A 24,863-nucleotide genomic window follows, 5' to 3' on the forward strand; every position below is an offset into this window, starting at 1 on the left:
TGTGAGATGACTTCCATAGCTCCTTTCCTGTACAGGTTTGTTGGGCATGCGAGATGTAGATCCGTTTATGGAAGAAAATGAGAGCAAGAGGTAAAATCCCAGCTGTATTTTTGAAGTCTTGCTCGAAAACTCTTCTAATTTATGCCCATTCCCTTTCCTAATCTCTAAAACCCATTCGACTTCCAAGGGAATCCGATACCCCAGGAAGCTCCAAAAGAAAAAAAGATAAGACCCAAATATAATACACAAACAACCAGGTATAACGTTTTTGTCTTATGCATCCGTGTATCCTTCCTCGAAAACGATAAACTAATCAATATTTTTGGTTCTTTTTTTCTGCTTTTTACCCTGCAAAAACAGTCTTCGGATATGGCGTCTATCTGCCGCCCATCCTTATATCGCCCTGACTATCATAGCGGTCAACACTGGAGACGGTATCATAACCATAACTACCATTCGGGGGAGTCCTCTTATGGAGCGACTGTGTGTGCGCCAACGATGGCGATTGTTGCTCCATAGTCACTTGCTCGACAACTTCAGGAGCAGGCTTCTTGCCCTTAAGACTCAAGAATCTCTTAAACCCGGTGGGCTGTTCCGACGCCAACATGGCGTCGTGCTTCTTCTCATCCTCCTCATCGTGGAAGAGCCGCGGCACAAGAATGCGGTACGGCACGGTAATTCCCGCAGGGTCTTTGGGATTGACCTCGACGTTGAGGCTGATATCGAGCCCGCCCTCAAGGTCGACGGCAAGGTCATCTGCGTGCTTGCGCTGCTTCGTCGATAGGCCAGTAGGTGTGCGGTGGAACGGCTTAGGAACGAAATCATCGGCACTGCTGTCCAGTGGGAGTGGTTGAGCGGGCCGCACAGGTCGTGCTGTGAAGGCCGCTTCGTCGCCTTGCTCATACTCTGGTTCGCCACCCCCACGGAGCCTGCTCGTCCAGCCTGGGCCGGCCTCTGGTGCGGGCCGTGGATCGTAGACATCACCGTACGGCTCATAGTCGCCGGCCCTGTCGTCAGATTCGTGAACTTGATGGTTACTGCCATGATACGAGCCCTGGGGTTTGCTCAGGCCCACCAATTTTCTCGCGCTGAACTCTGCTCTGTTCACCGATAGGGATCGGACTAGCTTCCCTGACGAAGGGGCTGGCCGACCGGTGTCAACCGATTTCCGCCGAGAGAAGGAGCGGAAGAGCCCGCCTGAGCCAGAGACCGGAGGCCGCGAATCGTGGGGTCCCTCGGCTCTGCGTGTCGAATTTTTGCGCCTAGAGAGGCGCCGGAAGATCCCACCACTACCGCTGCTGGGGGGAGGCGTGATGCTTCTCTCGCGCACCGAAGGGGCGACTGATGGCGGCGGGGTATTACCTGGTGCCCATACTCTAATTGAGCACCAGTTGCGATGTGGAAGAAGGCGCTTATTATTGCGTGGCTTCCCTTCAACTCCCGTAGGGAACATCGGGATCATGTCTTCTTCGGTGTACTTGTCAAAGTGATGTACTTTGTTTCTCTTGTTGACCATGTCGACGATCAGATTCGAAGGCGGACTGTTCGCTATCGGCGATGAGATAATGTTGGGCATGTAGCGGTAGTCCTTATGCTTGGGAAGCCGGAATCTTGGGTGCGAATAAAACTGTCCGACCGCTGCTAGATTGACGTCGCCGCTGTTCAGAGTATTTAGTTAAACGCTCCGCTAATCGAGTAATATCGAAGAGTTCTACTTACCTCAGAATCGTGATGCGCGTAGACTTGATTGCGGCCAGGTCCTGCAACTCCTCGATAACGTCTCTTCGTTCGCCCTTGTGGTTTTTAGCAGTCCAGTGGTCATTTAGGTCGTCTAGAACCTCGCTGCCTGCATCCAGCTGGTTAAGCTTCGATCCAAGCACACCTGTCTTGCCCACAGCCTTGACTGGGCGCATCAAACGCGAGGTCAAGCTAAAAAAGCAAGGAGCATATGATTAGTACCCATCATTGGCGAAATTGGGAATGTAGGGTATACATCATGGACTTACATGTTTTCAAGCCAGTCAAGCCTCGGGTAAGCGATGGGAATGGGTAGGACGACGAGGAGGTGTTTGGTGGAGCCGGATTTAACATCCGCGAAGCACCGATTCATGATTTGTTTCAATGTTTCCTCTGTAATAACATCAAGCTCTGTCCGTTCTGTCCGACAGTCGACGGCGAGCAGCGAGATCTCAGAACCGAGCTCCATAAACAGACTGCGGCTCAATTCCTTGATATACGGCCCGGGAGCGGTCCCCAAGATCCAAGAGGGTTCTGAGGCATCTGTCTCGTCCATGACACTCTGATGCTGGAACAGCATATAATATTTGAACGCTACGGCTCCAAGACCAGCGAATACTGGACAGTTCATGGCACGACGAGGGTAGGAGCCGTAACCGTCGAAGATCTCATGGTCATCAAACATGTTGACCATGGGGATCTGAGAGTTAGCGAGCGCAAACAGGCCCTGGGAAAACCACTTGCAGTATTGACCGAGATAGAACTCTTCGAGTTCGTTTTGAAGCTCGGGCAAGAACGGGGCGCTATACTTTTGTAGCGGATTTCTCATCTCGTACCATTGCCGGAATCCCCTACAGTTGTCGATGACCGAGTCGTTATAGATCTGGCCGCCTCCTCCAATCATGACGTGAAAAGGTCGTGCCTGGTGAGTATTAAGCACATCGCGCCATAGAGGATCAGGGCCACTGAAATCATCCGTCCTTTCAACATTGAGACCAAACCCGTTGCAGCTGTGGAACATGATATTCATAGGCTGGCCCTTTGCGGGTACCCAGAATGCCATGGCTGGTCCGCGGTTGATGCGATAAGCCACTCGCTGCTGTTGTTCCGCGAGTTCGACTTCAACGTTAAAACGCCAGAAGGTATGGCCTCTCTCGGCGTGTAAGCGGAAGCCTCGAACATCCTTGTACTTTGCAACTTTCTCGCCATCAACTTTAATGCGCTTGTGACGGCTGGCGTAGGAGCCGGGAAGGTCAGTTACCCCCTTTGGAAGGGGAACATCCGGTGGGCTTCTCGTAGCTTCATAGAGCCCTTCCTCGGTCTCATTGAAAGATAGGTCTTTGGCTTCCTCAAGGTGCTCTACGGGGCGTACATAGAGAGTCTCTCCGCGGCGTCCCAGCTTGGGGTGGCCAGCGATCGGATCAACGTACTCTGGTGAGAGGTCGCCGTTTACTTGTACTGGCGGAGGTGGCAGCAGTTCAATGGGTTGAAGGAACAACCTCAAGGTCGGAGTAATATCGTATGACGAATCCGAATCTCGAGTAACGATCATGATCGTGCCTCTCCAAATCTCCCGTTCCACGATGGTGGGATTTCGAGTCGATTTTGCTACTAGCTCACGGCGAATACCGCAGTATCGAAGCAAAGGGCCACATTGAAGGTATAATTGGGGCTTGAATCTGGTGGGACCTGAGACAAGGTTTAGGCTTAGCAAAGTAAAATAACTCGAGAGAAGGTCTCGTCGCGAAGACCTGTGGTTTGTTAGGAAAGTTTGGGAAAGGGGGGGACGTGTTACCATTGGTCTCTGCATATTCACCATCAAACGCCTCTGCCTTCCGGGGACGAGCCGAAATGCCTCTCTTGCTTCCCTCGGATTCCCACCAAGTCTTGTCTTTACCAACGCCCTGGGGCAGGTCCTCGGCAAGATGGAGAAGTGTGCCGCTGAGGGACCCGACAGTAGCTTGCTTCCACTCATCGAGGAAATTGGGGGGCAAATACAGCCCATCTCCAGGGGTATACTCCGCCCGGCGGAGATCCGTGCCAGTTGCACGAGAGTCACCGTCGCTTAGGTAGCCCTTAGAGACCCTGGGATCATCTTCAAAGGTGACGGTTGTTTGGGTTGTCCTCGGGATAGGCTCCGTATCATGCCGCCGAATACCCGGTTGCAGGTGCGGTTGTGGTTGTTGAGGTTGCGGCTGATGTTGCGGCTGTGGTTGCGGTTGCAATTGCGAATGCAGCTGCGGCTGGGTTGGGGGTTCAGTAAAGGCCCTTGTTGGGGGGGCTATTTGCCTAGACGCGGCGAAGCTGGGATATGAATCAATGTCTCGCGTCTGCTGCGGTGTATGAACCACTTCCTGACTGTGGCCTTGGAAATACCCATTCTCAGGTGCGGCAGTCACAGTCAGGTGGGCCGGGGACTGAGCATAGCTCTGTGGTAGTGCGTTCTGGGCTTCTACGCGAAGGCGATACCACCGATCGCCAGGAGGATCTTTCTTTAGTTTGTTACTGCCACTTCGGGTGAGAGAGAAGCCTCCATTCGAGGGCGGAGGAGCGGTAGACGGTGTGACTGGTGAGTCGTGGGGGAGGCCATTGAGAGGCTTGAGATCTTGCTGAGCGGCACGCTCCCGGAAGCTTAAATTGCGCTTCGGCGTGCCCATATTGCCAGTCTCCAGTATTTGTGGCACAGGGGCTGCTGCTGCTGGCGGGCTGGCTGCATCAACCACCGGCGGAGCAGGTTCCATCGAGACAGGAACTGGAACTGATCGGTCAGGGTCGGGGCCTTGATGAGGCCGAGCATCGCCTGGCGGGTTTTGCGTAAGAGGACCCCTATGAACGGCGACGGGTGGCTCTACTGAGCGAGGTGTCTGATGCTGTGTCGGCCTTGCCGCAGGCTTCTCCCGTGGGCTCCCGCTAGCAGAGGGAGCTCTTTCTCGGAATCGCACCTGTTGTTGTGGGGTGGATGGTGATTGCTTGGTGGCCTCGGCAGCGCGTCGGGCTCTCTCGCGCGCGCGTTGCTCGGCAGCTTCGACTTTGGCTCGCTTTTCTTCTTTCGAGATACTGTCTAGGGTCAGCTCAAGTCTCTGGAGCGGTGATCGGTCGTTTGCGAACTTTCTACGGCGGTCGGGCTGCGAGGTCGCGGATGCCCTCCTCGGCTGGCTCGAGGCATCCAGAGGGAAGCTTCGTCCGGTGGTTACTTCTTTGACGCTTCCTTTCCTTACGTGCTGCATGGGTACCTCGCCGGCGACGCGAGTCTGGGGGCTATCCATAGGCCGTCGGTTATTTTCCATGGGAAGGTGGTCGGGTTGGCTAGAGCGAGGGGTCCTAGGGTAGTATCCTTCCCGACTTTCCATATTGGCGCTCAGGGGGGACACAGGCACCACGGGCGACGCAGACTCTCTCGCTGCTTTCGAGGCGGCAGCAACCATTGCTGCCGCTGCAGCGTATGGATCCGGAGTGCCGCCGTTGCTGTAGGGATGGCGATAGCTCAAGGGAGGAGCTCTGGGGACGTCGGGTGCTGCAGGTGGAGTGGGAGAGGCTAGATCCGGGGGTTCGATGTCTTCGCGAGTCCGGGTTCTACGATGGCTGCGCTTGTCGGCGATATCAGGCGGGTAGTCCGGGGTGTTACGGTAGGGATAGGATGGGGGTCGGGGAGCTAGGCCTTGACCAAGGAAGCTCGAGGCAGTTGGCGAGGCGAAAGGGCTGAAGGTAGATTCGGTGGGAGCCTCGGTGTTTGTGGTGTTTGTAGTTTGGACGGAGAAGCGTTGCGGTCGTTGAGGCGGCTTGTCATCGGCTGGGGTTTGGTCCATAGGGCTGCCGTAGTCGTCAGAGTGTCGGTTTGGCCTCGAGGGAGGCATGGTGGCGGCAGCGGGGGCGGGAAGCTTGCCCCAATAAGGAGCTGTTGACATGGTGATTGGAGCGCGAGGGGCGGCCCCCCTCCTCAGTTCGCGACGTTTGTGGAAGGCTCAGAGTTGGGAGAAGGTGGAAGGAAGCAGGGTGCTTCGAGGGTGGTTCAACTGCTCAGCGTGGGATCGAGTAGGATCGAGTGGGCTCGCTTGAGTGGGACTGAGTGGTTGTGGTCGTAGTCGGGCAGCTGGTTGTGGGTGGGATGCGATTGGGCTGAGATCGGGGCTAGTGGGGACGAGCTGGCTGCAGCGGTCGAATGCAAGCTTCCATGGCAGCCAATGCGATGGCGACACATGCGAAATTGGTGGGCGGTGTTTCGCAGAGAGAGGAATCGGGGTTTGTTCCTTTTTACCAGAAGCGAGAATGGAGAATGGAGACGTAGAGATGAGAGGTTTTCAGAACAGCACGGCACGGCACGCGTAGGGGATGGCTTGGTATTTTTTGATGTTGATGTTGCTTTGTGGGAACGCGGCAAAGCTGGGACGGGAGCGGGAAAAGCTGAGGGAAGGGACGAGGCTGGAGGCTGGGGTGGGCGTCAACTTTCAAGATTGATCAATCTAAAGGACGAATCGAAGGCATTGGCTTGGTCACAGACCACAGACCACTTCACTTGCTCCAGTCTCGACTTCGTATGGTCCCTTGCTCCAACTTGTTAGCGGACAATGACACCCTTGCATACATCAATTAAACGCCCAAGCCCCGATCCAGGTTCCACTCCAGAACAAGCACAAGCACGAACAATAAAGTACTTCGTCATGAAGTTCGTATGCGAGGACGCGAGCTGAGAATCGATGTGGTCGGGCATGTCATACATGGTGCTGTGTATTATTCTCGGCATGGTACCTGTATATTTTGGGATGCTTCAATGGCTGGACGGGATGATGACGAGACTTACAACAGGGAGTGTGAGGGTGAGGAATAAAAGCGACCTCGTAATTTCTTGGCTCGCCTACAAAGTAGATCGAGTCAGGGAGGGTGTAAGTCCCAATTGAGAGAGTCCGCGAGGCTTGCTACTACCAATTGATACAATATGGGCCTCCCTTCGTTCCTCTCCTTCTCCTTCGTGTCTATTCTCCCAAAGGTAATAGGAACAAGACGCCAAAGGGACGGAGTTGCTCTTCGAGGTCTAGAAATATACTAGTCGCCAGTTAGGGGTGGTAGGCGGTAGTAGATTTCGATGCGATGTAGATATTGGCCTAGAATGCCGGCAGATCAAGGGAGAGAGACAATATTGAATGAGTCGGCTTCAGTGGTTGATGTAAAACGTTGTCTCCCCTTGACAGCAGGGCTACACATTGATGAGACTGTTCGTTGGTGTTTCTGTATCACTTGGCATTTCTAGGCGAGTTTTTAATTTCGACTCTACTGTGTGAGGGCTGAGGACAACTTCGTACCGGGCATCCCACATCCCACATCACGCACTTGCATCAATTTCAATGAAGAAAAGCAACAGCTTGGAAGCTGGGCCAAGGAAATGGGCCGGGGGGTCATCAACGTCTAATGTTCAATCTTCATTCGTTCCTGGTCCCGACGGAAAATGCGGTGGCTGGAGAAAACCTGAACTCGGACCAATCCCAGTCGTAGTTCCCACCATTTACTGTTCATTAATTACGTCTTCTCGCTCTGCCACCGCATTCGTGTAAGTGCCTCTCGGTGGAAGTGGGATTGGCACCCGTACGCGTACCCGTCTGATGTCCGATGCAGGCTTAGACCGGAGACCCAGCCACATCATTGATTCGAACAACGCTGGTCCGCGGACACCCTGAAAGATGGGGACAGAACAATTGACCGCACGAAAGACTCTTTACTCCAATCCTCTTGCGGACCTCTTGCGGACCTCTTGCGGACCTGATTCTGTTTTTTACGTCCGTTTCCAGGCTTTGCCCTGGGATCTCCATCTCTGGGCTTTTGAGTAGCTGGACGCCCATGGCCAATTTGAGGCGCCGGTGCGGAAATCCTACTTGTAATGATTTGATGCATCTTCCAACTTCCCGGCGCGGGTTCAACCATAAAATGGTTCCTACGAAACAGGCGTTCCCGACTCTCCCGTTGTGGTGTTGTGATGAGAGCCGGGTGTTACACCTACTGCAGGGAGCCACGGTAAGATACCAAGAGAACGAATCCATAGGAGGCTCCCAAACTCAACTTCCTAGACCAAGATGGTGGGCTCTTTGGAAGGGGCGTTGGTGAGTACCAAGCGCCCAAGCGAAAGTAGCGTTGAGCAAATCAAGCAAGAATGGAATGGCTTAGCCTTCTAGCTCTCGAATAGCATCTTGATGTGTCGAGAGCGGAGTTGATGCTGAGGGAGGAAGTTGAGTCTAGCCTCAAGCTTCTAGAATTTTTCGATTGATGATCCAACCATGGAAAAGCATGCAAGCTCTGACACCACTGAGGTACTTCGAGCGCTATTATTATCAAAAGGACGGCCACAAGTCCACCCAAGATGAGGATTGTAGGCTACCAATGGTTCTTAGAGCAAGCACGAAGTACTTGCCTGGTCAAGATTCTGCCGCTTCCGGTCAGCCTTGATTGGGCATACTTCGACTTGACTGCTTTGTGTATTTGATGTGCGATTACGATTGATTGATGAATTGATTCATTAATTTGATTAATGTGCACTAAAAAGTGGTTTGCGATCAAGTACACTCACTACTTCATAAAATTCGGGACTTGGTCACAAACTTGGAAGCGATTCGGCATACGAAGTACCTGTGTACTTCTTCATCAAATTCCTCTGGTGAATTTCTCACGAAACACGCATCGACTTACGTACTCCATCCATGTATCATTTGACCTACACTACGAAGTACTTCGTACAAATACTTGGACGGCCTGCATACGTAATCTCGAAGAAAATCGAAGTACCTTCGTACCGCACAGAACTCGCGCGAGATCTATGCTGTCTCACCATTCTTTTTGCAACTGTGGCGTCCATAATTACCCATAATACCTGTGTACCTCAGTACTTGTGCCAAGTAATACCAAGTACGAAGTGCTTGCCTCCAACGATCGTCGTTTGTGGGTCAGCCAGAGCACATTGTGTCTTCTCTCCTCAAGTCTGTGCTGTCTCGATCGCCTTGTCGCCTGCCGTCTGTCCACTGCCAGCTGCTGTACACTGCCCACTCTCCATCCAGAGAGCCTAGTCAAAAATCCATTGACGACATCCACATTGAGGCCACGACTCAAGCCCGGCTAACTTGAAGGCTAAATCTACAGCGCTCTTCAAACTCGTGCTTAATTCCAGGCCTCCCCTCCAGGTCGCCAACCCATTTGCAGACTTCACTCTCATATCTCACTTTCTATTATTCTTTTATTACTTCAATTCTCACACTCTCTTGTTCATACGTAGTAAGTTGTCCCGCCGTTTCCATCTTCCTCTTTTTTATTTTGGATCACTCGAGTTCCGAGTTGGTGCGTATCTCTCAAGCCTGTCGACCTTGTAGGCTCTCCTTAAATTCCATCATACTCCAGTCGACCTCCATCTCCTCCTAGCCCCGTCTCTTCCACTGGCTAGCGTCCATTTATTTCTTGCCTCTTCTATTGCTCCATTTCTCACATGAACTCGCGACAGTAGTTTTTACGCCTAGTTGTTCTTATCGAGCCCGTCGCGACCCTTCTACCCGCCCATCCCCAATGCAATAGACTCCGTGCCAGGCCCCCTTCGCCGCGCCCTCCCCTCTATCCTCTTCCCAGCCGTCGACCTTGTTGGTCACGGCATCCAGTGCCATTTCTCTTGGCCCTGGTCTTGAGGTAATCTGCCAGTATGAGACTCGCTCGTTTATTAGGCGCCCTAGGCTTGTTGGCCTCCGCCCTTGCCTCCCACCCCATCCGGAAGACCCCTCGCAACTACGAGACGAGCGACTACTACCTACTCCACCTCGATGATGGAGTCTCTCCCCAAGATATAGCGCGCCGACTCGGCCTCGAGCATGATGGCCAGGTTGGCGTCTTGGATCATCTCCACGTCTTCTCCGCGCCCAAATCCAACGTCGATTTCGTCTCCGATGCCCTCCGCACACGAAAACTGAAACGAGACCGCGGCCCCGATATCCTAGACGGCGTACGCATGGCGAAAAAGGACATCCCGCGAAAACCTTGGTCGAAGAGGATCCCCCCTGGATACACGTCACGTCCCGCCAGCCCTCGCGCCGATAAACCCGACGATGGCGCTGTTAGGATGCAGCGTGAGGTTATGGACACTCTGGATATCAGCGACCCCATATTCAAGAATCAGTGGCATTTGATCAATACCGTGCAAGTGGGTCAGGACATAAACGTCACCGGTGTCTGGTTGCAGGGCATCACGGGCAAGGGCAGCATCGTTGCTATGGTCGACGATGGTCTCGACATGACAAGTCAGGATTTGAGAGCGAATTATTATGCCGAGGGCTCATGGGACTTCAACGATCCCGGCCCTGAGCCTAAACCCAGGCTTTCCGACGATCACCACGGCACGCGCTGTGCCGGCGAGATCGCTGCTGTCCGGAATGATGTGTGCGGAGTGGGTGTGGCCTACGACGCGCGGGTTTCCGGCCTTCGTATCCTCAGCAAGCTTATCAGCGACGAGGACGAGGCCGTGGCGATGACGTACGATTATCAGAATAATCAAATTTACTCGTGCTCGTGGGGTCCCCCGGATGACGGTCGGTCTATGGAAGCCCCTGGCATTGCCATCCGCCAGGCGATGCTCAAGGGAATCCAGGAAGGCAGGGGTGGATTGGGATCGATCTACGTATTTGCCTCAGGAAACGGCGCTGCGAATGAGGACAACTGCAACTTTGACGGCTACACCAATTCCATCTACAGCATTACCGTCGGCGCAGTAGATCGAGCTGGCAAACACCCCTACTATTCCGAACTCTGCTCCGCGCAGCTTGTGGTGACGTATAGCAGCGGGAGCAATGATGCGATTGTACGTGCGATAACCCAAACCCCTCCCCTCCCCTTCCACTCTCTCTTCTTTCTTTTTCTCTTTCCTTTCTCCGCCCCGTATGCGGCTCGATTAACATGCCCTCTAGCATACTACCGACGTTGGTGCCAACAAATGTTATACTGGTCATGGAGGCACTTCCGCAGCAGCCCCCCTTGCCGCTGGCATCCTTGCCCTAGTTTTGGAAGCCCGGTCTGATCTCTCGTGGAGAGATGTGCAGTATATTTTCATGAAAACAGCTGTACCTATCTATGGCGAAGCCGACGACTGGCAGCCCACGGCGAGCGGGAAGGAGTTCAGCCACACCTTTGGCTTCGGCAAGATTGACACCTATGGTGCCGTCGAGCTGGCCAAGACTTGGGAGAAGGTCAAGCCTCAGGCCTGGTACTTCTCTCCCTGGATCCATGTCAATAAGCCCATCCCCCAAGGAGAGGACGGCTTGTCCGACGAATTCGAGATAACCCCCGATATGCTGAAGGAGGCCAACCTCGAACGTGTCGAGCATATAACTGTCACGATGAATGTTAACCATACTCGGCGCGGCGACCTCAGTGTTGACTTGATTAGTCCCCAGAACGTCGTGAGCCATATTGCAACCACCCGGAAATACGACACTGCGGATACTGGTTATGTTGATTGGACATTTATGAGCGTAGCCCATTGGTAAGAAGCCCCCCCCCCCGGGTCTTACATTCCCTTTGCCCTGGTTCTTGCCTTCCCCGTCCCCCTATGTTTTTGAGGTTTCGCTCTTTCGCTAGCGTATTATATCGCTTGACACATCACGAAAACTAACGTTTCGCTTGTCGCAGGGGTGAAAGTGGTATTGGAAAGTGGAAGGTCGTGGTCAGGGACACCAAACAAAATGAACATGAAGGTGTTTGGGTCGACTGGCATCTGAAACTATGGGGAGAATCGATTGACCCCGAAAAGGCCGTGAAGCTTCCCATGCCGCAAGAGTCCGATGACAGTGACCATGCCAGCGTTGCCACCACGAGCGCTATCGCTTCTACCACGGCGACTGCCCTTCCTACTAAGACGGCCATCGCCGATCCCGGGGCCACGGATGCTGATCCCCAACGTCCGGAGAGCAGCAAGCCAACAGAGACCGGAACTGCGGCGCCAGCCACGTCGTCGTCTTGGGTATCGTGGCTTCCGAGTTTCGGCGTGTCGTCTCGCGCGCAAGTCTGGATATACGGCGCACTCGCCCTCATCATCGCCTTCTGCATCGGTCTCGGCATTTATCTTTGGTTGGCTCGCCGCAGGCAACTACGAAATAACCAGGGCAATGAATACGAGTTCGAGCCCCTTGCCGAGGATGCCGATGGCTACGAAGGCGGCGAGAAGGCATCCTATGGCGGTGGGCAAACACGCCGCACGCGCGGAGGCGAGCTCTATGACGCTTTCGCCGGCGGCAGCGACGACGATAGCGATTTCGAAGTGGGATACAGGGATGGCTCCTCCGCCGAGCGTCTACCTCTTGATGCAGACGAACGAGATGGAGAGGCGGCCCAGCACGTCATTGGGGATGACGATGATGACGATGATGTGGGAGATCAAGCTCAGCAGAGCCGGCTACTGGATCCCGGGCGTTAAAGGGGGTGTTTAATGGTTTGCATGGCGCTGAAACTTTTTGGGTTTCTGTTTATTATCCAGTACATGTTACGCTGCATTTCAGCTCCGGCATAGTTGCATAGAAAGTTCCTTGTCTTTGCTTTTCTCTTCCTTCGCTTTGGCTCCTTGTTTACTCCTTTACACCTGTATAAAACATAAAATGCACTTGGCCTAATGAAAGGAGGTCTACCGCATCGATTTGGTTTTACTATTTATTGGGACGAGAAACCTTCAGGGCGGGTATTACGGTGTGTGGTGTGTGTGTGTGTGTGTCGAGAGAGGGACGACCTCCAAGGGCAGCGGGTAGCGAGCGCTGTACGTGTATCGGGGAAATATCAGTTCAATTGCAGGTCTATTGGATTACAGAACATGAGGTTTCTGACACTTGAATCGATCCAAGCACCGTTGATATCCAGGATGTTGATTATTTTCAGGTCGATTCTTATTGCATCTGAAGCTTTTTTTTTTGGGGGGGGGAGGGGGGGAGAAGATTACTGGTCTAGTCTTAGCGGTATCGGGTTGCTTCGAACTTTGGGAAGGGCCGTCTTCTAGTATCAATGATATCTCCGGACCAAATCCTCTGCCCATCATCGAGAATATCTGAAGAGAGACACAAACATGAAATGTATTGACCACTCCATGTCCACTTCTGAACAAACTTTATTTATTCCCTGTGAATCCTAGAAGAACCCCAACTACCGGGTGAAAAAAGACGAGAAACGAATGAGCTGCCTCCAGAGGTTGATACCAACAACGCCGTAGAAAGGATGGGACGAAAGAAGTGAAATGATAAGAAAAAAAGAGTCGAAAGAAACCTTCAACCATAACCCTTCCCCCCCTTTCTCTTCACGATGGCCAGGGCACTTCAGGGTGGAAGCACACCGCCCTCCTTTTCCATATCACGGATATACTTTTCCCATACATCAATACACTCCCCATAAAACTCCACATGAGCGTCAGCCAGAGCTCCAAACTCTTTCCTCAGCTCACACCTCTTAATGCGTTCAAAGTCAGTCACCTCTCGCACAACCTCCTCATCAAACATCTCACTCATATTCTTAGCCTCCTTAACCTCCTGAGTAAGTTCCTCGATCCTAAGCTCGAGCTTACGCTGGCGCTCTCGCCTGGCTTGCTCGTGGTCGACGCCGCGCACGTCCTCGATCTTGGACCGGATGAAGCCGCTGGCTCCGGCGGTGATGCCGCCCGTCGCGCCGTAGTAGTGACTGCCAGATTGCAGGGCGTCCCTCTCGACGGTGCTCTTATTGAGGTATTCCGTTAGCTGTTCGAAATCGAGCTGCTTCTGCTCGCGCGCCTTAAGGAGGTTCTTGAGAGCTTGGCTGTAAGCCTGCATGTCCCTGAGACTGCCAAGGTAATCTTGATCTGTGAGGTCCTTGAGCTTTTTGAGTCCCGCAGAGGTGTCCTCTACCGAGTTGGAAAAGGCTCGCAGGGGATCCTCCACTCCAGGCTCGAGGTTGATAAGCTTCTGGAACTGCTCGGCGAGATCTTTGAGGTCTGTCTCGAGGTCTGCCTCGCGGCGGATCACCCGGGCCATGACCTTTTCGACGTGCGAGAGATCCTCGTCCAACTTATCGCTCTTCTCCTTGACCTCAATGAATCTCTTATCCGGCTTGTGCACTTTGGTAAAAGCGTTGATGAAGGTATCGGCAAAGTTGTCGAAGACACCGCCCGCGCCGTGCTCGGATGATGTCGAAGCTCGGGTGGTACGCGAGCGCATCGTTGCATTCCACTCTGGACTTTCGAGGAATCTGTGGAGAATGGAAGAGCGGCGGAGAACAGGATGGGAGGCTAGCCTCGTCAAGAAGCGCTGAAGGCTATGGGCTCGGCGGGCGGTAAAATCGGGACCGAAGCGATCGCCGCGGACATACTCCATTCGCTGTTTGTCGGGAATCGGAGGCACAGCGCAGGCGACGAAATCCTTGCTGAGAGATTTGTACAAGAAAACGAAATCCGTAAAGCGACGGCGGACGGTCGTCACTGGTTTCTGGAATGAGGGGAATGTCGACTGTAGATAGGTCAGCTCCATAACCATTCGCTGCTTGGGAAAGCAATGCAAGCACCCGTCTTGATGGAGGGAGAAAGGCATGGGCAAGGGTGAATCGACTCCCGGAACTACTCACTCGCGTAGTTATCAAGTAGGATACAAATGCATCCTTCGTCCCATCGTTTTCTTTGATGGGCGATGATACGGTACATTCGAGCTTCTCCAAACCCAGTGCATTACCGCCAAGCTCGTCTCGGTCAAGATTGTTCTCCGCCGCCATGCCGTTATTCAAATTATCCGCGGCGTCATCCGGTCTGGAGCTGGAGCCTGGGATGGGCTCTCCATGATCGCTCTGCCACGAGACGTTCGAGAAGGTGTCTTGGTCAATCACGGCCATGGCGTGTGTAGTCACATGCGCCTGGCTGAGTGATTTTGGGAGTAGACGGGTGATGGGTGCGCAGTTTGGGGGTTTCGATTCGAAGCGCTGGTTCGGGAGCGATGTGGAATTATTGGGATGGGCGGCGAATGTGGCTTCGGCTATCTTGCTTGAGGAATGGAGGTGGTGCTGAGGTTCTGGCGATACACTGTGGGAGCTGTATTACGTAGGTCCCGCCCACCTTCCACCTTCACCGTCCCACCTTCCCTACAATTGTACAGAGTACATTACCTACCCACCAGCCCCTGCACCACCATCAAAGTGGTGCTTGATCAGACGGTTCAATGGAACAATGCTAAGGTGCTCAGGTAAGCACGTGGGGAAAGAGCGGACAATGCACATCAACCATAGGTCACTGGCGTTTGTACCTGCCTCGGTACAGTCAACGTCTTCTAAAATTGAATAAAAGCAAAATAAGAACAACACGAAAACTTCGGGGGACCGGAGTTTGCCTCCTCCCACGCGGCCACACGGGGGTGGCAATTCCGGAAACTACATTGTACATTCGCGCAAGAAGTCCCGAAGAGCAGTCAGCGGGCGAACTCCAACTCAAAAAAGTATTCGCCGCCGATATGGGAAAAGACATCAATTGATCCTGATTTTGGCTGGTGTGATATATATTTTAGACGTAAATCGAACTATATATTTCTGGTCGCGAAAATCCAACAGAAAAATAAAATAATAAGGCGCTGGCATCAGCAAAGTGAGACTGTTAGACACCTTTGCGACATGCCTCTCAAGCAGTCAAATGAACCCGACGCATCGCAGAATTTCTATTGACTCGATAGTGGCCGAGAAACAATGCATTGTACACGGACTATATATGTACCGGGTATAAAACCTTAGTTGCCAAACATCTTCTCAAAGTGCTGGAAGATCTTGGGGGTAATCTCGTCGCTGCTAAGCCCACTGGCCTCCCAGAGCAAGCCCTTGTTGGCATAGTGATCTAGTAGAGGCCTATTCGTCTCCTCAAACTTGGCGAATCTGGCACGGTAGACTTCCTCTGAGTCATCCGGGCGCTGGGTGAGAGGCTCACCCGTGACATCGTCGATGCCGGCCACGCGAGGCGCGTTAAAGCTCGTGTTGTAGACTCGACCGGAGGGCTCGTGCACCCAGCGGCCCGTAATTCGTTCCAGGATGACGTCGAAGGGGGTTGTTATGGAGACGACGAGGTTGATGGGGATGATCTTGTCGAGCATCTCGGCTTGCGCCGCTGTGCGCGGGAAGCCGTCGAGGATGAAAGACGCCGAGGGGTTGTCGGATACTTGGGGCGTGGCACCGGACTGTAACGTCGAGTTGATAACAGAATCAACAACAGACTTGGCTGGAGACTCGTCTAGAGTCTCCTGTCCAGCAGCGGAGGCGAAAGTCATTACCTGCGGTGGGCCCTGACCCTTCAACCAGCCTCGCTGGAAAAACTCATTCGAAATTAACCTCAGAATTAAATCATCCGAGACAAGGCCGCCGGCCTTCATGGTGCTCTCGACCTTGATGCCTAGGGGTAGACATGTGAGTAACGAAGTGGGTTGATTGTGAGAGAGGGGGGGCCTCTTACCGAGCGGCGTCCTGTTCTTGACATTCTGGCGAAGCAAATCACCCGAACTTATGGACTGGAGTTGAGTGTATCGTTTGAGTAATCGTTCTGACTGCGTCCCCTTTCCGACACCTGGCGCGCCGACTAGAATTACCCTCGCTGCCCTTTTGAGACTCATCCTCGACTTATATCGGCCAAACTCGGAACAGCTTTAAAGATCGAATTGTCCTGCTGCGGGGGCCTATTCAAAAAAATATGGCGGGCTTCCTGCTAAAATGAGGGATTGGAAAAGAAAATACAGCAAGAACAGGGGCGAGAAAGTCGGGCGTGAAGTCGAGAATCCCCCAAGAGCTGATTTCGGTTACAACACGCGCCCAGCCTTTGCCGTCGTGAAGCCGGTCGGTCGGTTAGAGTGAATTGTCGCCGGTCACGGACGATGAATATTGATGGCGTGTAAGAAGATAGTATTTTAAAGGGGGGAGGATAAGAAATTATCCGTGTGGTCTTTCCAACTCAACAAAAGTGGCGTATCCAAAACAAGAAACGATTGGCGAACTCCCGACTTCAGCTCCAAGGCGAATTTTAAACTACTAGAATGAAAAGCCGCACCCAGAATGATTCATGTCAAGAAGTGAAGAGTGAGACAGAATGAGCATTTCACCAGTGCTATTTATGGGGAGCAGGATCGCTTCCATGAGGGGAAGGAGGGGAATCACCTTATAGTAGTTGGAGGAATTGCCCTCCAAGATTGCCATCAACATGCCGAGCGAGCTTCCATCAAAGTATCGCTGATGTACTTTTTGCTGCTGATTTGCGTATAGAGTACAAATGTTAACGATCGTCGATGCCACTCATTCCTTGACAGGCGCCAATCCCCCCTAGACTAACCCCAAAATTTCCCCACCAAGAGTCGCTGAGGCGCGATTTGGTCGCTACAGTCTGGCCCGCAATCCCCAGACTACAGCGGCTTACAGCGTGCTCAGCAGCACTCTTCAGGTTAGCGCAGACACGCAAGCAAGCGTTCCGAGGCTCGCCGGCTCCAATGCGAGCTTTCCGAGGAATTCCAGAATCCACCAGCCGATCGAATGACATTTCAACGCTGCGTCTTCATATGTCCTGCAAGAGGAAAGAGGTGTGAGGTCTCTGGGCCTGCCACTTGGATAAGGGTATCAACGATATTCATGTTTCAGCGTTTATATCAATTGATTTTATGTGTTATGTCCACAGTCTTGTTGATGGTACTATTTACATCTCATGTGAAAAAAAGAGCTTCCCATCCCCCAAAACTGTTCGGAATACTTCAATCCCATCCACCATTTCTCACCAAAACCTCCTTCCTTGGTGTAGTCCCACAATCTATGCAAATTCGATTGTAAAACAAAACATGAAAGCGCCATCCTATACCCTAACTCTCAAAAACAATTCCCGCGTCTATCTTTAATTCTCATTTTTTTCTGTTGTTTTTGTAAACAGCCATGTTGTAACAAGAAGGGACACTGGATCCCAAGTTTTGGGTGTAAACCCTCCCAGCAAACACACAATCCTGTTCCGGGCTTGCTCTAAGACTTCACCGACACAAAAGAAAAAGAAAAAGGCGAATGAATGGCGAGTGCCAATGGGATGAAAGGCAGTGAAGGGTGGAGGAGGGAAAGTGGGATTGCTGCCGAAGCAAGCCAAAAAAGTTCCGGAAAAAAAGACAAGGAGGAAAACCAAATCCACCGCTGGTGTAAAGCTACATGATGCTTCGGGCAATGCCAAATAAGGAGTGTAGATGGGAACCCAAACAGAAACAACGAGAATCACTCTCTATTTCTCAGACTCCTGGGACTCCTTAGACACCTTGGTCGCCTCGACCTCTCCCGCAACCATCTTGGGAGCCTCGGGCTTCTCGGGGTCGATCTTCTCCGCCTCAGCCTCGGCGTGTAAGTGCTTCTCGTCCTTATCGTCGATGTTATCCACATCCCTAGGAGTAGCCAAGCCCACATTCTCACTCTCTTCGTTTTGTTCGTTCTCCTCTTTGATGAGCTCTTGCTGCTCCTTCAGCACCTCGAGACGCTGCTTGTTCGTGGCCGCGCCCTCGGCATTGTGAACCTCGAGTTCGATCTCGTGGAAGAGCTCCTCAGGAATCGACGACAAGACCCCGATGAGCGCGTCGATCTGGTCCGTTACCTCGGCGGAGTACATGTAGGCATTGCTCAGGACTAGAATCGTCGAAGGTACCTTATCCCTCAGCCGGAGATCCAGCCAGGTCTGAAGATCCTTCCTCATCTGAGCAGGCGAGACACTGAAAGTTCGGATGCCTCTGCTCGCACACGCTGCCTGGAGCTCGGCGACGTTGAGACTATCAACGCCCTCGAAAGAAATAATCCGATCATCCCGCTTGATCTGGCGCATGCGGTGGCGGACCTGGTACCGCAACATTGTGTCGTTGCCGAATGTGCTCAGGTTGAGGTACCGGCACATGGAGTAAAGTTGTGGTCGAGAAAGGTTATCCAGAGTCACGTCGTCTTTGAAAATCTGGCACACCCTAATGACATCCTCCGGCGTCGGCTGCTCGCCCGTGGTTCTGACCTTCCTGAAAAAGGTGGTAAACTCCTCCCTCTGTGTCGCAGCAGAAGTCACTGGTAAACCAGTCTCCTTAAGTGTGGTCCGCAGGAACTTGCTGACGTCGTTTCGGGTAGCCCGGAGCATGGTCGCCTTGGCCTCCTTGGACTTCTGACCTTCGTAGGTGCTGGGAAGAAGATTGGGGAAGAGCTTAAGAGCAACGGGGAGTAAGAGCTCCGCGAAGGGCACAATGATGAAGACCGAGAACGGCACAATACGAGCAAGGTCTTGCACGGTGCGCTGGAGTTGTCGGTTCTCACGCCGAGTGAGCTCGTAACCCGCCGCCATCTTGACGGCGAGCTTTGAGCTAATCCTAACTTCGGCAGCTAGAAGCTTGGTCCCATCCCAATAATGCTGCGCCTCCTTCTTGACCTTCTGCATGAGAGTGAGCTTCTTCTGCTCTTTCTGCCCTTCCTTCACCGCGGCAGATTCAGTCTTCGCAACCGTAATATCCGCCGCAGCAGGCTCATTCCCCTTTCCGTGGGGAACCACCGAGCTCGGCTGCGCCTTTTGGGCTCCCACATCCTTAGTAACGGCCGCGGAATCATTCGCAGCGACATCCTTCTTCGGCGCCGGCTTCTCCGGGGGTAGGGGCTTCTTCGCTTCCTCCGCGTTAAAACCGGGAGGAGGACCAACGGGAGGGCCACCGGGGTGGTGAGGTTCGGTGGATATCTGCCGGATTGGAAGTAAAAGGGCGATGGCGGGGATCTGTCGAGGGAGGCGGCGAGGAAGCGGCCGGACGGTTCGGGCAACGCACAGATGAGACTGCGCGACTGGCCGTATCGCCCTGCGGGCGACGGTGCTCGGAATCATCATAGAACGCGCGGCTGGTGTTTCTAGAAGTTCGCGAAAAATAGTCCGTTGGCCGTTAAAAGTGGTACCGAAGAGAAATGCAATGGATGAGGTTTGGATGGGCGAAAGGGACAATGGAAGAGGAAAGAGGAAGAGCTATTTGATTAGGGGAACAAGTTGAGAGAATTGAGTTGTCAGCAACGGAAAAGTTCAGGTCCAGTCGAACCAATACATGGCAAGGGAGATTCCTGATACCGGGACTTACCGCGTTGGGAGGATAGAGTTTCCAGCCTACACTAGAGCAGGGGCAAGGAACCACAAGTACTTTGGGTACCAAGAAGCACAGCCTTAAAGGCTGGGCAAAGCCTTATGGAAAGAGGCCCCAGAAGTACCACCTTAGCTTGATCGGTACTCGCACCAATTATGGGGTACTAGTATCCACAGGTTACAAATATGAGGCCGAGATTCTGTTGTGGTCATGTGATTTAAATGCTGACAGATGCGGCGTTAGTCACGGGTCAGCAAGTGATCAGTGTGTCCTTGTCCAATCACATGTCATTGTCCCAGGAGATACCTGTGGAGGGAGTGATTCGTTGATGAAGAATGTGGTCTTCGGACATTAAAGCCGAAGTACCTCGTACCTCTCAAAGAGTGGCGGTTTCCTCTATGAAATATGGCTCCTAAATTCAGAACAAGCGTGAGGATCAACTCATAGACTGACCCTAGCCCAAAGTTTCTCTCTTCCCTTTGTAGTTGTTTCAGAAAGGAGGCGGCAACATTAGACTAAGCTTACCTGACTAACCCCTGACTGCCTGCTCTGGGTATGTGTATGGAGAAAGAAGAATTGAGAGAAAGTTTCGATGGAATCAGGGAAGCGGTCAACATCCGCGTAGACCTTGGCCCACCGTGACACGCAATGAAGGAATAAGTTTACAATTTTCAATGCTTTTATTTTCTTTTGGTCGGGCAACTAGAGCCTCCTATCTTCATGACCGCTCCTGTCTATCTATAGGTACCCTGGGCTGATGGCGTCAACCTTGCCCCAGAGTTGGGCTATGGAGTACCAAGCCATTAGTTCAGCTATGCTCAATGTTCCGAGAAATAATTTACAACCCTCCTTTTAGCTAATGTACAACTCCCCACTGGCCCGTGTGAAAAATGGGTAAAGAAAAGAGTAGGCTAATATAGATTTCGTTCTGTTTGAAGAAATATGACCAAAGCCTGTCCGTCCGAAACTCCATGTAGCTGCATCCCTGCTCCTCCTCCCTCCTCCCTCTTCCTTCCCTTCCATCCAACTCCTCAGTCATCATCATCATACCTACCCGCTGCGGGAGTCTCTGCCGCCCCACCGAACACACCAGGAGTGGGCGCACCGTAGTAGGCACTAGCACCGGGGGTCGGTGCGCCAGCGGCTGGAGTGGGCGCAGAGTCGGCCCAACCACTCGACCAGCCAGCACCAGGGGTCGGCGCGCTCATTGCGGCGGGCGTTGGTGCGGAGTAGGCTCCCGGAGTAGGCGCATTCATCGCAGCAGGGGTCGGGGCTCCTAGCATCGCACCTGGGGTAGGGGCGTCAAATGCGTTAGATGATCCACTCGCTCCAGGTGTATACCCCCAAGAGTCGGCGCCGCTGGCTCCGGGAGTGGCCGCAGAAACACCATAGCCTGGGGTCTTCGACCCAGACCAACTATCATTGGCATAGGCTGCAGGGGTTCTCGATCCGTGACCATAGCTATCCGGGGCAGGCGTTCTACCACCCGACTGCCAGGCAGGTGTTCGTGAACCGGAGCCATACGCGGTCCGACTTCCGTCGTAGGGGTTAACAGTTCGCGACCCATCTTGCCATGCGGGAGTTCGGCTGCCAGAATAGTCGTTGTTCGACTTCCATGCGGGAGTTCGTCCGCCGGCATGTAGTGGTGCTAAAAAAGTACTCAGTTAGTAATCCGAAACGTTCATAATAGTGCGAATATACTCATTAACTTACTTCGACTACCCCAGGCGGGCGTTCTCTCAGACCCGCTTGACATTGCTGGAGTGCGTGAACCAGTTTGCCAATCGGGATTTCTGCCGCCACCTCCACCGTAACCACCACTGCTGCCCATCGGAGGCCCACGGCCTCTGGTGTTGATGTCAATTCGGTCTCCCGTGTGTTTATCCTTGAAACTCAGATGATCCTTGGGAACTGTGACCGTCTTGCTCTTTGTATGAAGCTCAACGCGCGCCGTTGTGTCCGTGGTATCCTTGACAATGCCCAACAGACCCTTGTAGCCTCCTCGTCGAATGATGACCGTCTGGCCGATAGCCTTGTCACGTCCAAGAACCTTGGGAGCTGGCGGGGGTCCCATCTTCCCGTCTGGACCGCCATTCTGGTTGTTCCGTTTCAAGGCCGGATTCATAACGCTCAAGTCTGGGCCCGAAGTGGCGTTAACTCTGCCGCCCTTCGCTGCCACCGTGTTGACATTGGCCGCGCGTAGTACAAACACGCCAGCATTTTCGTTCTGTTCGTGACTGTGGAGGAACACAAATCCATGGTGAATGTGAAGAATCTTTCCACGGCGCTGTTGATTTCCATACTCGCGGACAACATCCCCCACGCGGATCTCCGATCCGCTTCGGTCAGCGGCTACAGCGTTCTTCTTGGGTGGGAACTTATTGGCAATTTGGGATGGCATTAACTGTCGGCGTTCGCTGTTTTGGTCAAGGACGACTAAAGACTCGCGGTCAATCTTTACCACACAGCCGACGGTTGTGTTGTCAAGCTGGACGAGATCCAAGAGCTCGTACTGGCCAAGGGAACCCTGGCCTCCGCTATCGTCTGCTTCCCTGAGGTCCCTGCTAAACACCGTGATCTCGGTGCTGGACTGATCGATAACCAGCGTGACTCGATCCTCGGAAATCTTGACGACCATACCAACTTCGTCTTGGTATCGGCTTCCGCCAATGACCTTGACGTGATCACCAACTTTGAAGCGTTTCCTGAGACCTTTGGCGGGGACATCGATGGTCTGACCTCTCAATGCTCCTTCCATGACTTGCAAGGTGACAATGTCGCCTTGCACATTCGTTGCCCTACCCACGACTCCTTTCTGTTCACCTTCGTAAACTTCAATGACATCTCCCGGCAGGTAGGTAACGAGGGCATTGGAGTCTTTGAGGCTGGCAGCTAGGGCCTTGAGGTCAAGGTTTTCGGTACCATCCTCGGCACCCGACGCGAACTTCGTAACTTCTTCTAGCGTTGGGTTGACATCCGTGACAACAAGTTGTTGAATCCTAATATCCTTGACTTGGAATCCATTCTCGAACTCCTCACCCATATATGTGAACATGTTCTTGTCTCCAGCGACGTTGCGGGGATGGCGCTTTCGCGCCTCCATCTCGCTGAAAAGTCGCTGCGGGGGGCGGGGACCGGGGCCGATCGGACGCTTTCTCTTGCCGTCGGCGCCGACATTGGACATGGATTCGTCGCGAACTCCATAGTCAAGGCGGGGGATGAATCGAACGCGAGCCTCTAATCCGTTTTCGGTGACGTCCAGGACTTGCGCAAGATCGCCGGCGTGCTTTAGGGGGCGGCGCAAACGGACCCAAGCACCGGGCTCTAGAGTTGGAGTTTTCGTGACCCGAAGCAGGTCTGGCATATCCTTGATCTCCACAAGTTCCATCTTGCTGCGAGGGTAGACATTGAGGATACCATCCAGAGCCGTCAGAACATCTGCCTGGCGTTGCGCTTCGACGTAGATGTAACCCTTCATGACTGACTGAGGTCCGCCGCGCTCAAAAGCCGAGGTAATGAGCAATTCATTCTTGGTTCCGAGCCTGTCCTCGATTCTCTTGGTAATGGCCAGAACAGCCTCGCGCTCTTTGCCCTCCCTGGCCCTCACTGCCCAGATCTTGGGGTCATCTACACTCGGCAAGAGGAGACGTTTGGGGATAACTGTCGAGTCCCCGGGGCCGCGAGTAGGGCGGCGATTCCCGTATCGTTGTCTCAAGATTTCGGCTTGCTTCTCTGCATCCAGGCCCGCCTCGACTTCTCGGCGGCGATCAAGTTCGCGATGGCGTTTCGTGTCGTTCAGACGCTCGGTGTCGACAAGATCATCTGGATGGGAATGATCGATGAAATCTTCTATCTCCTCAACATCTCGTTCCTCGTCCTCGGCCTCATCCTCATCATCAACTTCGGCTTCGATATCGAGGAATACATTGCGCCTCTCTCTGCGGCGCTTCCGACGATGGCCCTAGTGATGGGAAGCGCGTCAGTAAGTGTGTGAAATTGATCGTAGATGACTATGTAGTAGACTTACCTGATGAACGTCTTCGTCGTCTTCATCCTCCTCGTCTTCGTCTTCGTCTTCTTCTTCGTCGTCATCTGCTCGACCCTCCTGCTCGTCATCTTCTTCGTCATCGTTCCCTCGAGATTTGCGCCGGGGCGATTCATCATCATCGTCGGAACCTTGGTGGTCTGAAGAAGCCCTCGCATTCAAACTGCGACCTTCGTCGTCATCGTCGTCACCATCTCCTTGGTGACCGATCGCAGGGCTGCTGTCTCGGGCTTCACGCTGAAGCTGGTCATTGGCGTTGTCCTCATCGTCAGACAAGTCGGCAGGCGCTGGGTTGAAATCTTCCTCATCTTCAGAATCATCGTCGAAGGGACGTCGTTCGGATGGGGCCATTTTGGCTTCTTGCCTCAAGAGCAATGGGGGTGGGTTTGTTCTGGAATGTGCTCAGTTGACGGTGGCGGGAAGAGACGAACGGACGAAAAAAGGGAATAGTGGCGCAGGAGAACCAAAGTTGCCTTGAGGTCTCAAAATGCAGCGAAGAAAACCGAAACTGATAGCTTCGCGTGATTACAACCAAATAAAGAGGGAATGGATGATGGTTGCTGGTGATTCTTGAGAAGACAAGACCTGAAGGGTCGCCTTTTTGGAGACAGTTCCTTAAGTCGAGTCGTTGACTAGAGCTTATTGATGATGCTGGAAAAAGCTCGGCACAAAGAACTAAGAATATCTCAAGGACCCTAAGCCAAGCGACAAACGCACACAGTGTATTTAAATCATGCAAAACTGTATCCCAAATACGATTACTAATTGGGAGTTAGTCAAATTCCTCTCATGTACTGAGGCACATTGAGACGACGCTTGCGTTCGTGCCTCAACCATCAGGTTTGTGTATGGCTCCTATACATGTTCGATTCTTTCGAGCCTGCAAGTCCTAACGATGTAGAAGGCTTGATGGATGGAATGAGCTTAAAAAATGGGAGCTGGGCAAGCAAGGTTACCAAGTTTTTGTATGAACAATTTCCTGCGCTCTAGCTCTCACCCAG

The 24,863-nt window shown here is 53.0% G+C and overlaps 5 protein-coding genes across 5 annotated transcripts; 1 reads left to right on the plus strand and 4 right to left on the minus strand.

Moving 5' to 3' along the window:
- Positions 1–376: 376 nt before the first annotated feature.
- SAPIO_CDS6085 (uncharacterized protein) lies at positions 377–5,642 on the minus strand (the record flags this gene model as incomplete). The annotated part of the gene is made up of 4 exons (XM_016788274.1): positions 377–1,658; positions 1,720–1,929; positions 2,007–3,426; positions 3,533–5,642. 4 exons carry the CDS (start codon positions 5,640–5,642, stop codon positions 377–379), a joined length of 5,022 nt encoding a protein of 1,673 aa, XP_016642031.1.
- A 3,761-nt stretch (positions 5,643–9,403) lies between these two features.
- SAPIO_CDS6086 (uncharacterized protein) lies at positions 9,404–12,163 on the plus strand (the record flags this gene model as incomplete). The annotated part of the gene is made up of 3 exons (XM_016788275.1): positions 9,404–10,552; positions 10,659–11,233; positions 11,380–12,163. 3 exons carry the CDS (start codon positions 9,404–9,406, stop codon positions 12,161–12,163), a joined length of 2,508 nt encoding a protein of 835 aa, XP_016642032.1.
- An 883-nt stretch (positions 12,164–13,046) lies between these two features.
- Positions 13,047–14,580, minus strand: SAPIO_CDS6087 (Sorting nexin-4; the record flags this gene model as incomplete). The annotated part of the gene is made up of 2 exons (XM_016788276.1): positions 13,047–14,204; positions 14,320–14,580. The coding sequence occupies 2 exons, from the start codon at positions 14,578–14,580 to the stop codon at positions 13,047–13,049; spliced, it is 1,419 nt and encodes a 472-aa protein (XP_016642033.1).
- An 881-nt stretch (positions 14,581–15,461) lies between these two features.
- Positions 15,462–16,331, minus strand: SAPIO_CDS6088 (GTP:AMP phosphotransferase, mitochondrial; the record flags this gene model as incomplete). Its single annotated transcript, XM_016788277.1, has 2 exons — positions 15,462–16,114; positions 16,175–16,331. The coding sequence occupies 2 exons, from the start codon at positions 16,329–16,331 to the stop codon at positions 15,462–15,464; spliced, it is 810 nt and encodes a 269-aa protein (XP_016642034.1).
- A 1,628-nt stretch (positions 16,332–17,959) lies between these two features.
- SAPIO_CDS6089 (uncharacterized protein) lies at positions 17,960–24,213 on the minus strand (the record flags this gene model as incomplete). The annotated part of the gene is made up of 6 exons (XM_016788278.1): positions 17,960–19,429; positions 19,515–19,593; positions 20,566–20,602; positions 20,872–21,465; positions 21,531–23,778; positions 23,845–24,213. The coding sequence occupies 6 exons, from the start codon at positions 24,211–24,213 to the stop codon at positions 17,960–17,962; spliced, it is 4,797 nt and encodes a 1,598-aa protein (XP_016642035.1).
- Positions 24,214–24,863: the final 650 nt, after the last annotated feature.

This window comes from Scedosporium apiospermum (genome assembly GCF_000732125.1).
Source record: "Scedosporium apiospermum strain IHEM 14462 chromosome Unknown SEQ_SAPIO_0100, whole genome shotgun sequence".
In the NCBI taxonomy this organism is placed as follows: domain Eukaryota; kingdom Fungi; phylum Ascomycota; class Sordariomycetes; order Microascales; family Microascaceae; genus Scedosporium; species Scedosporium apiospermum.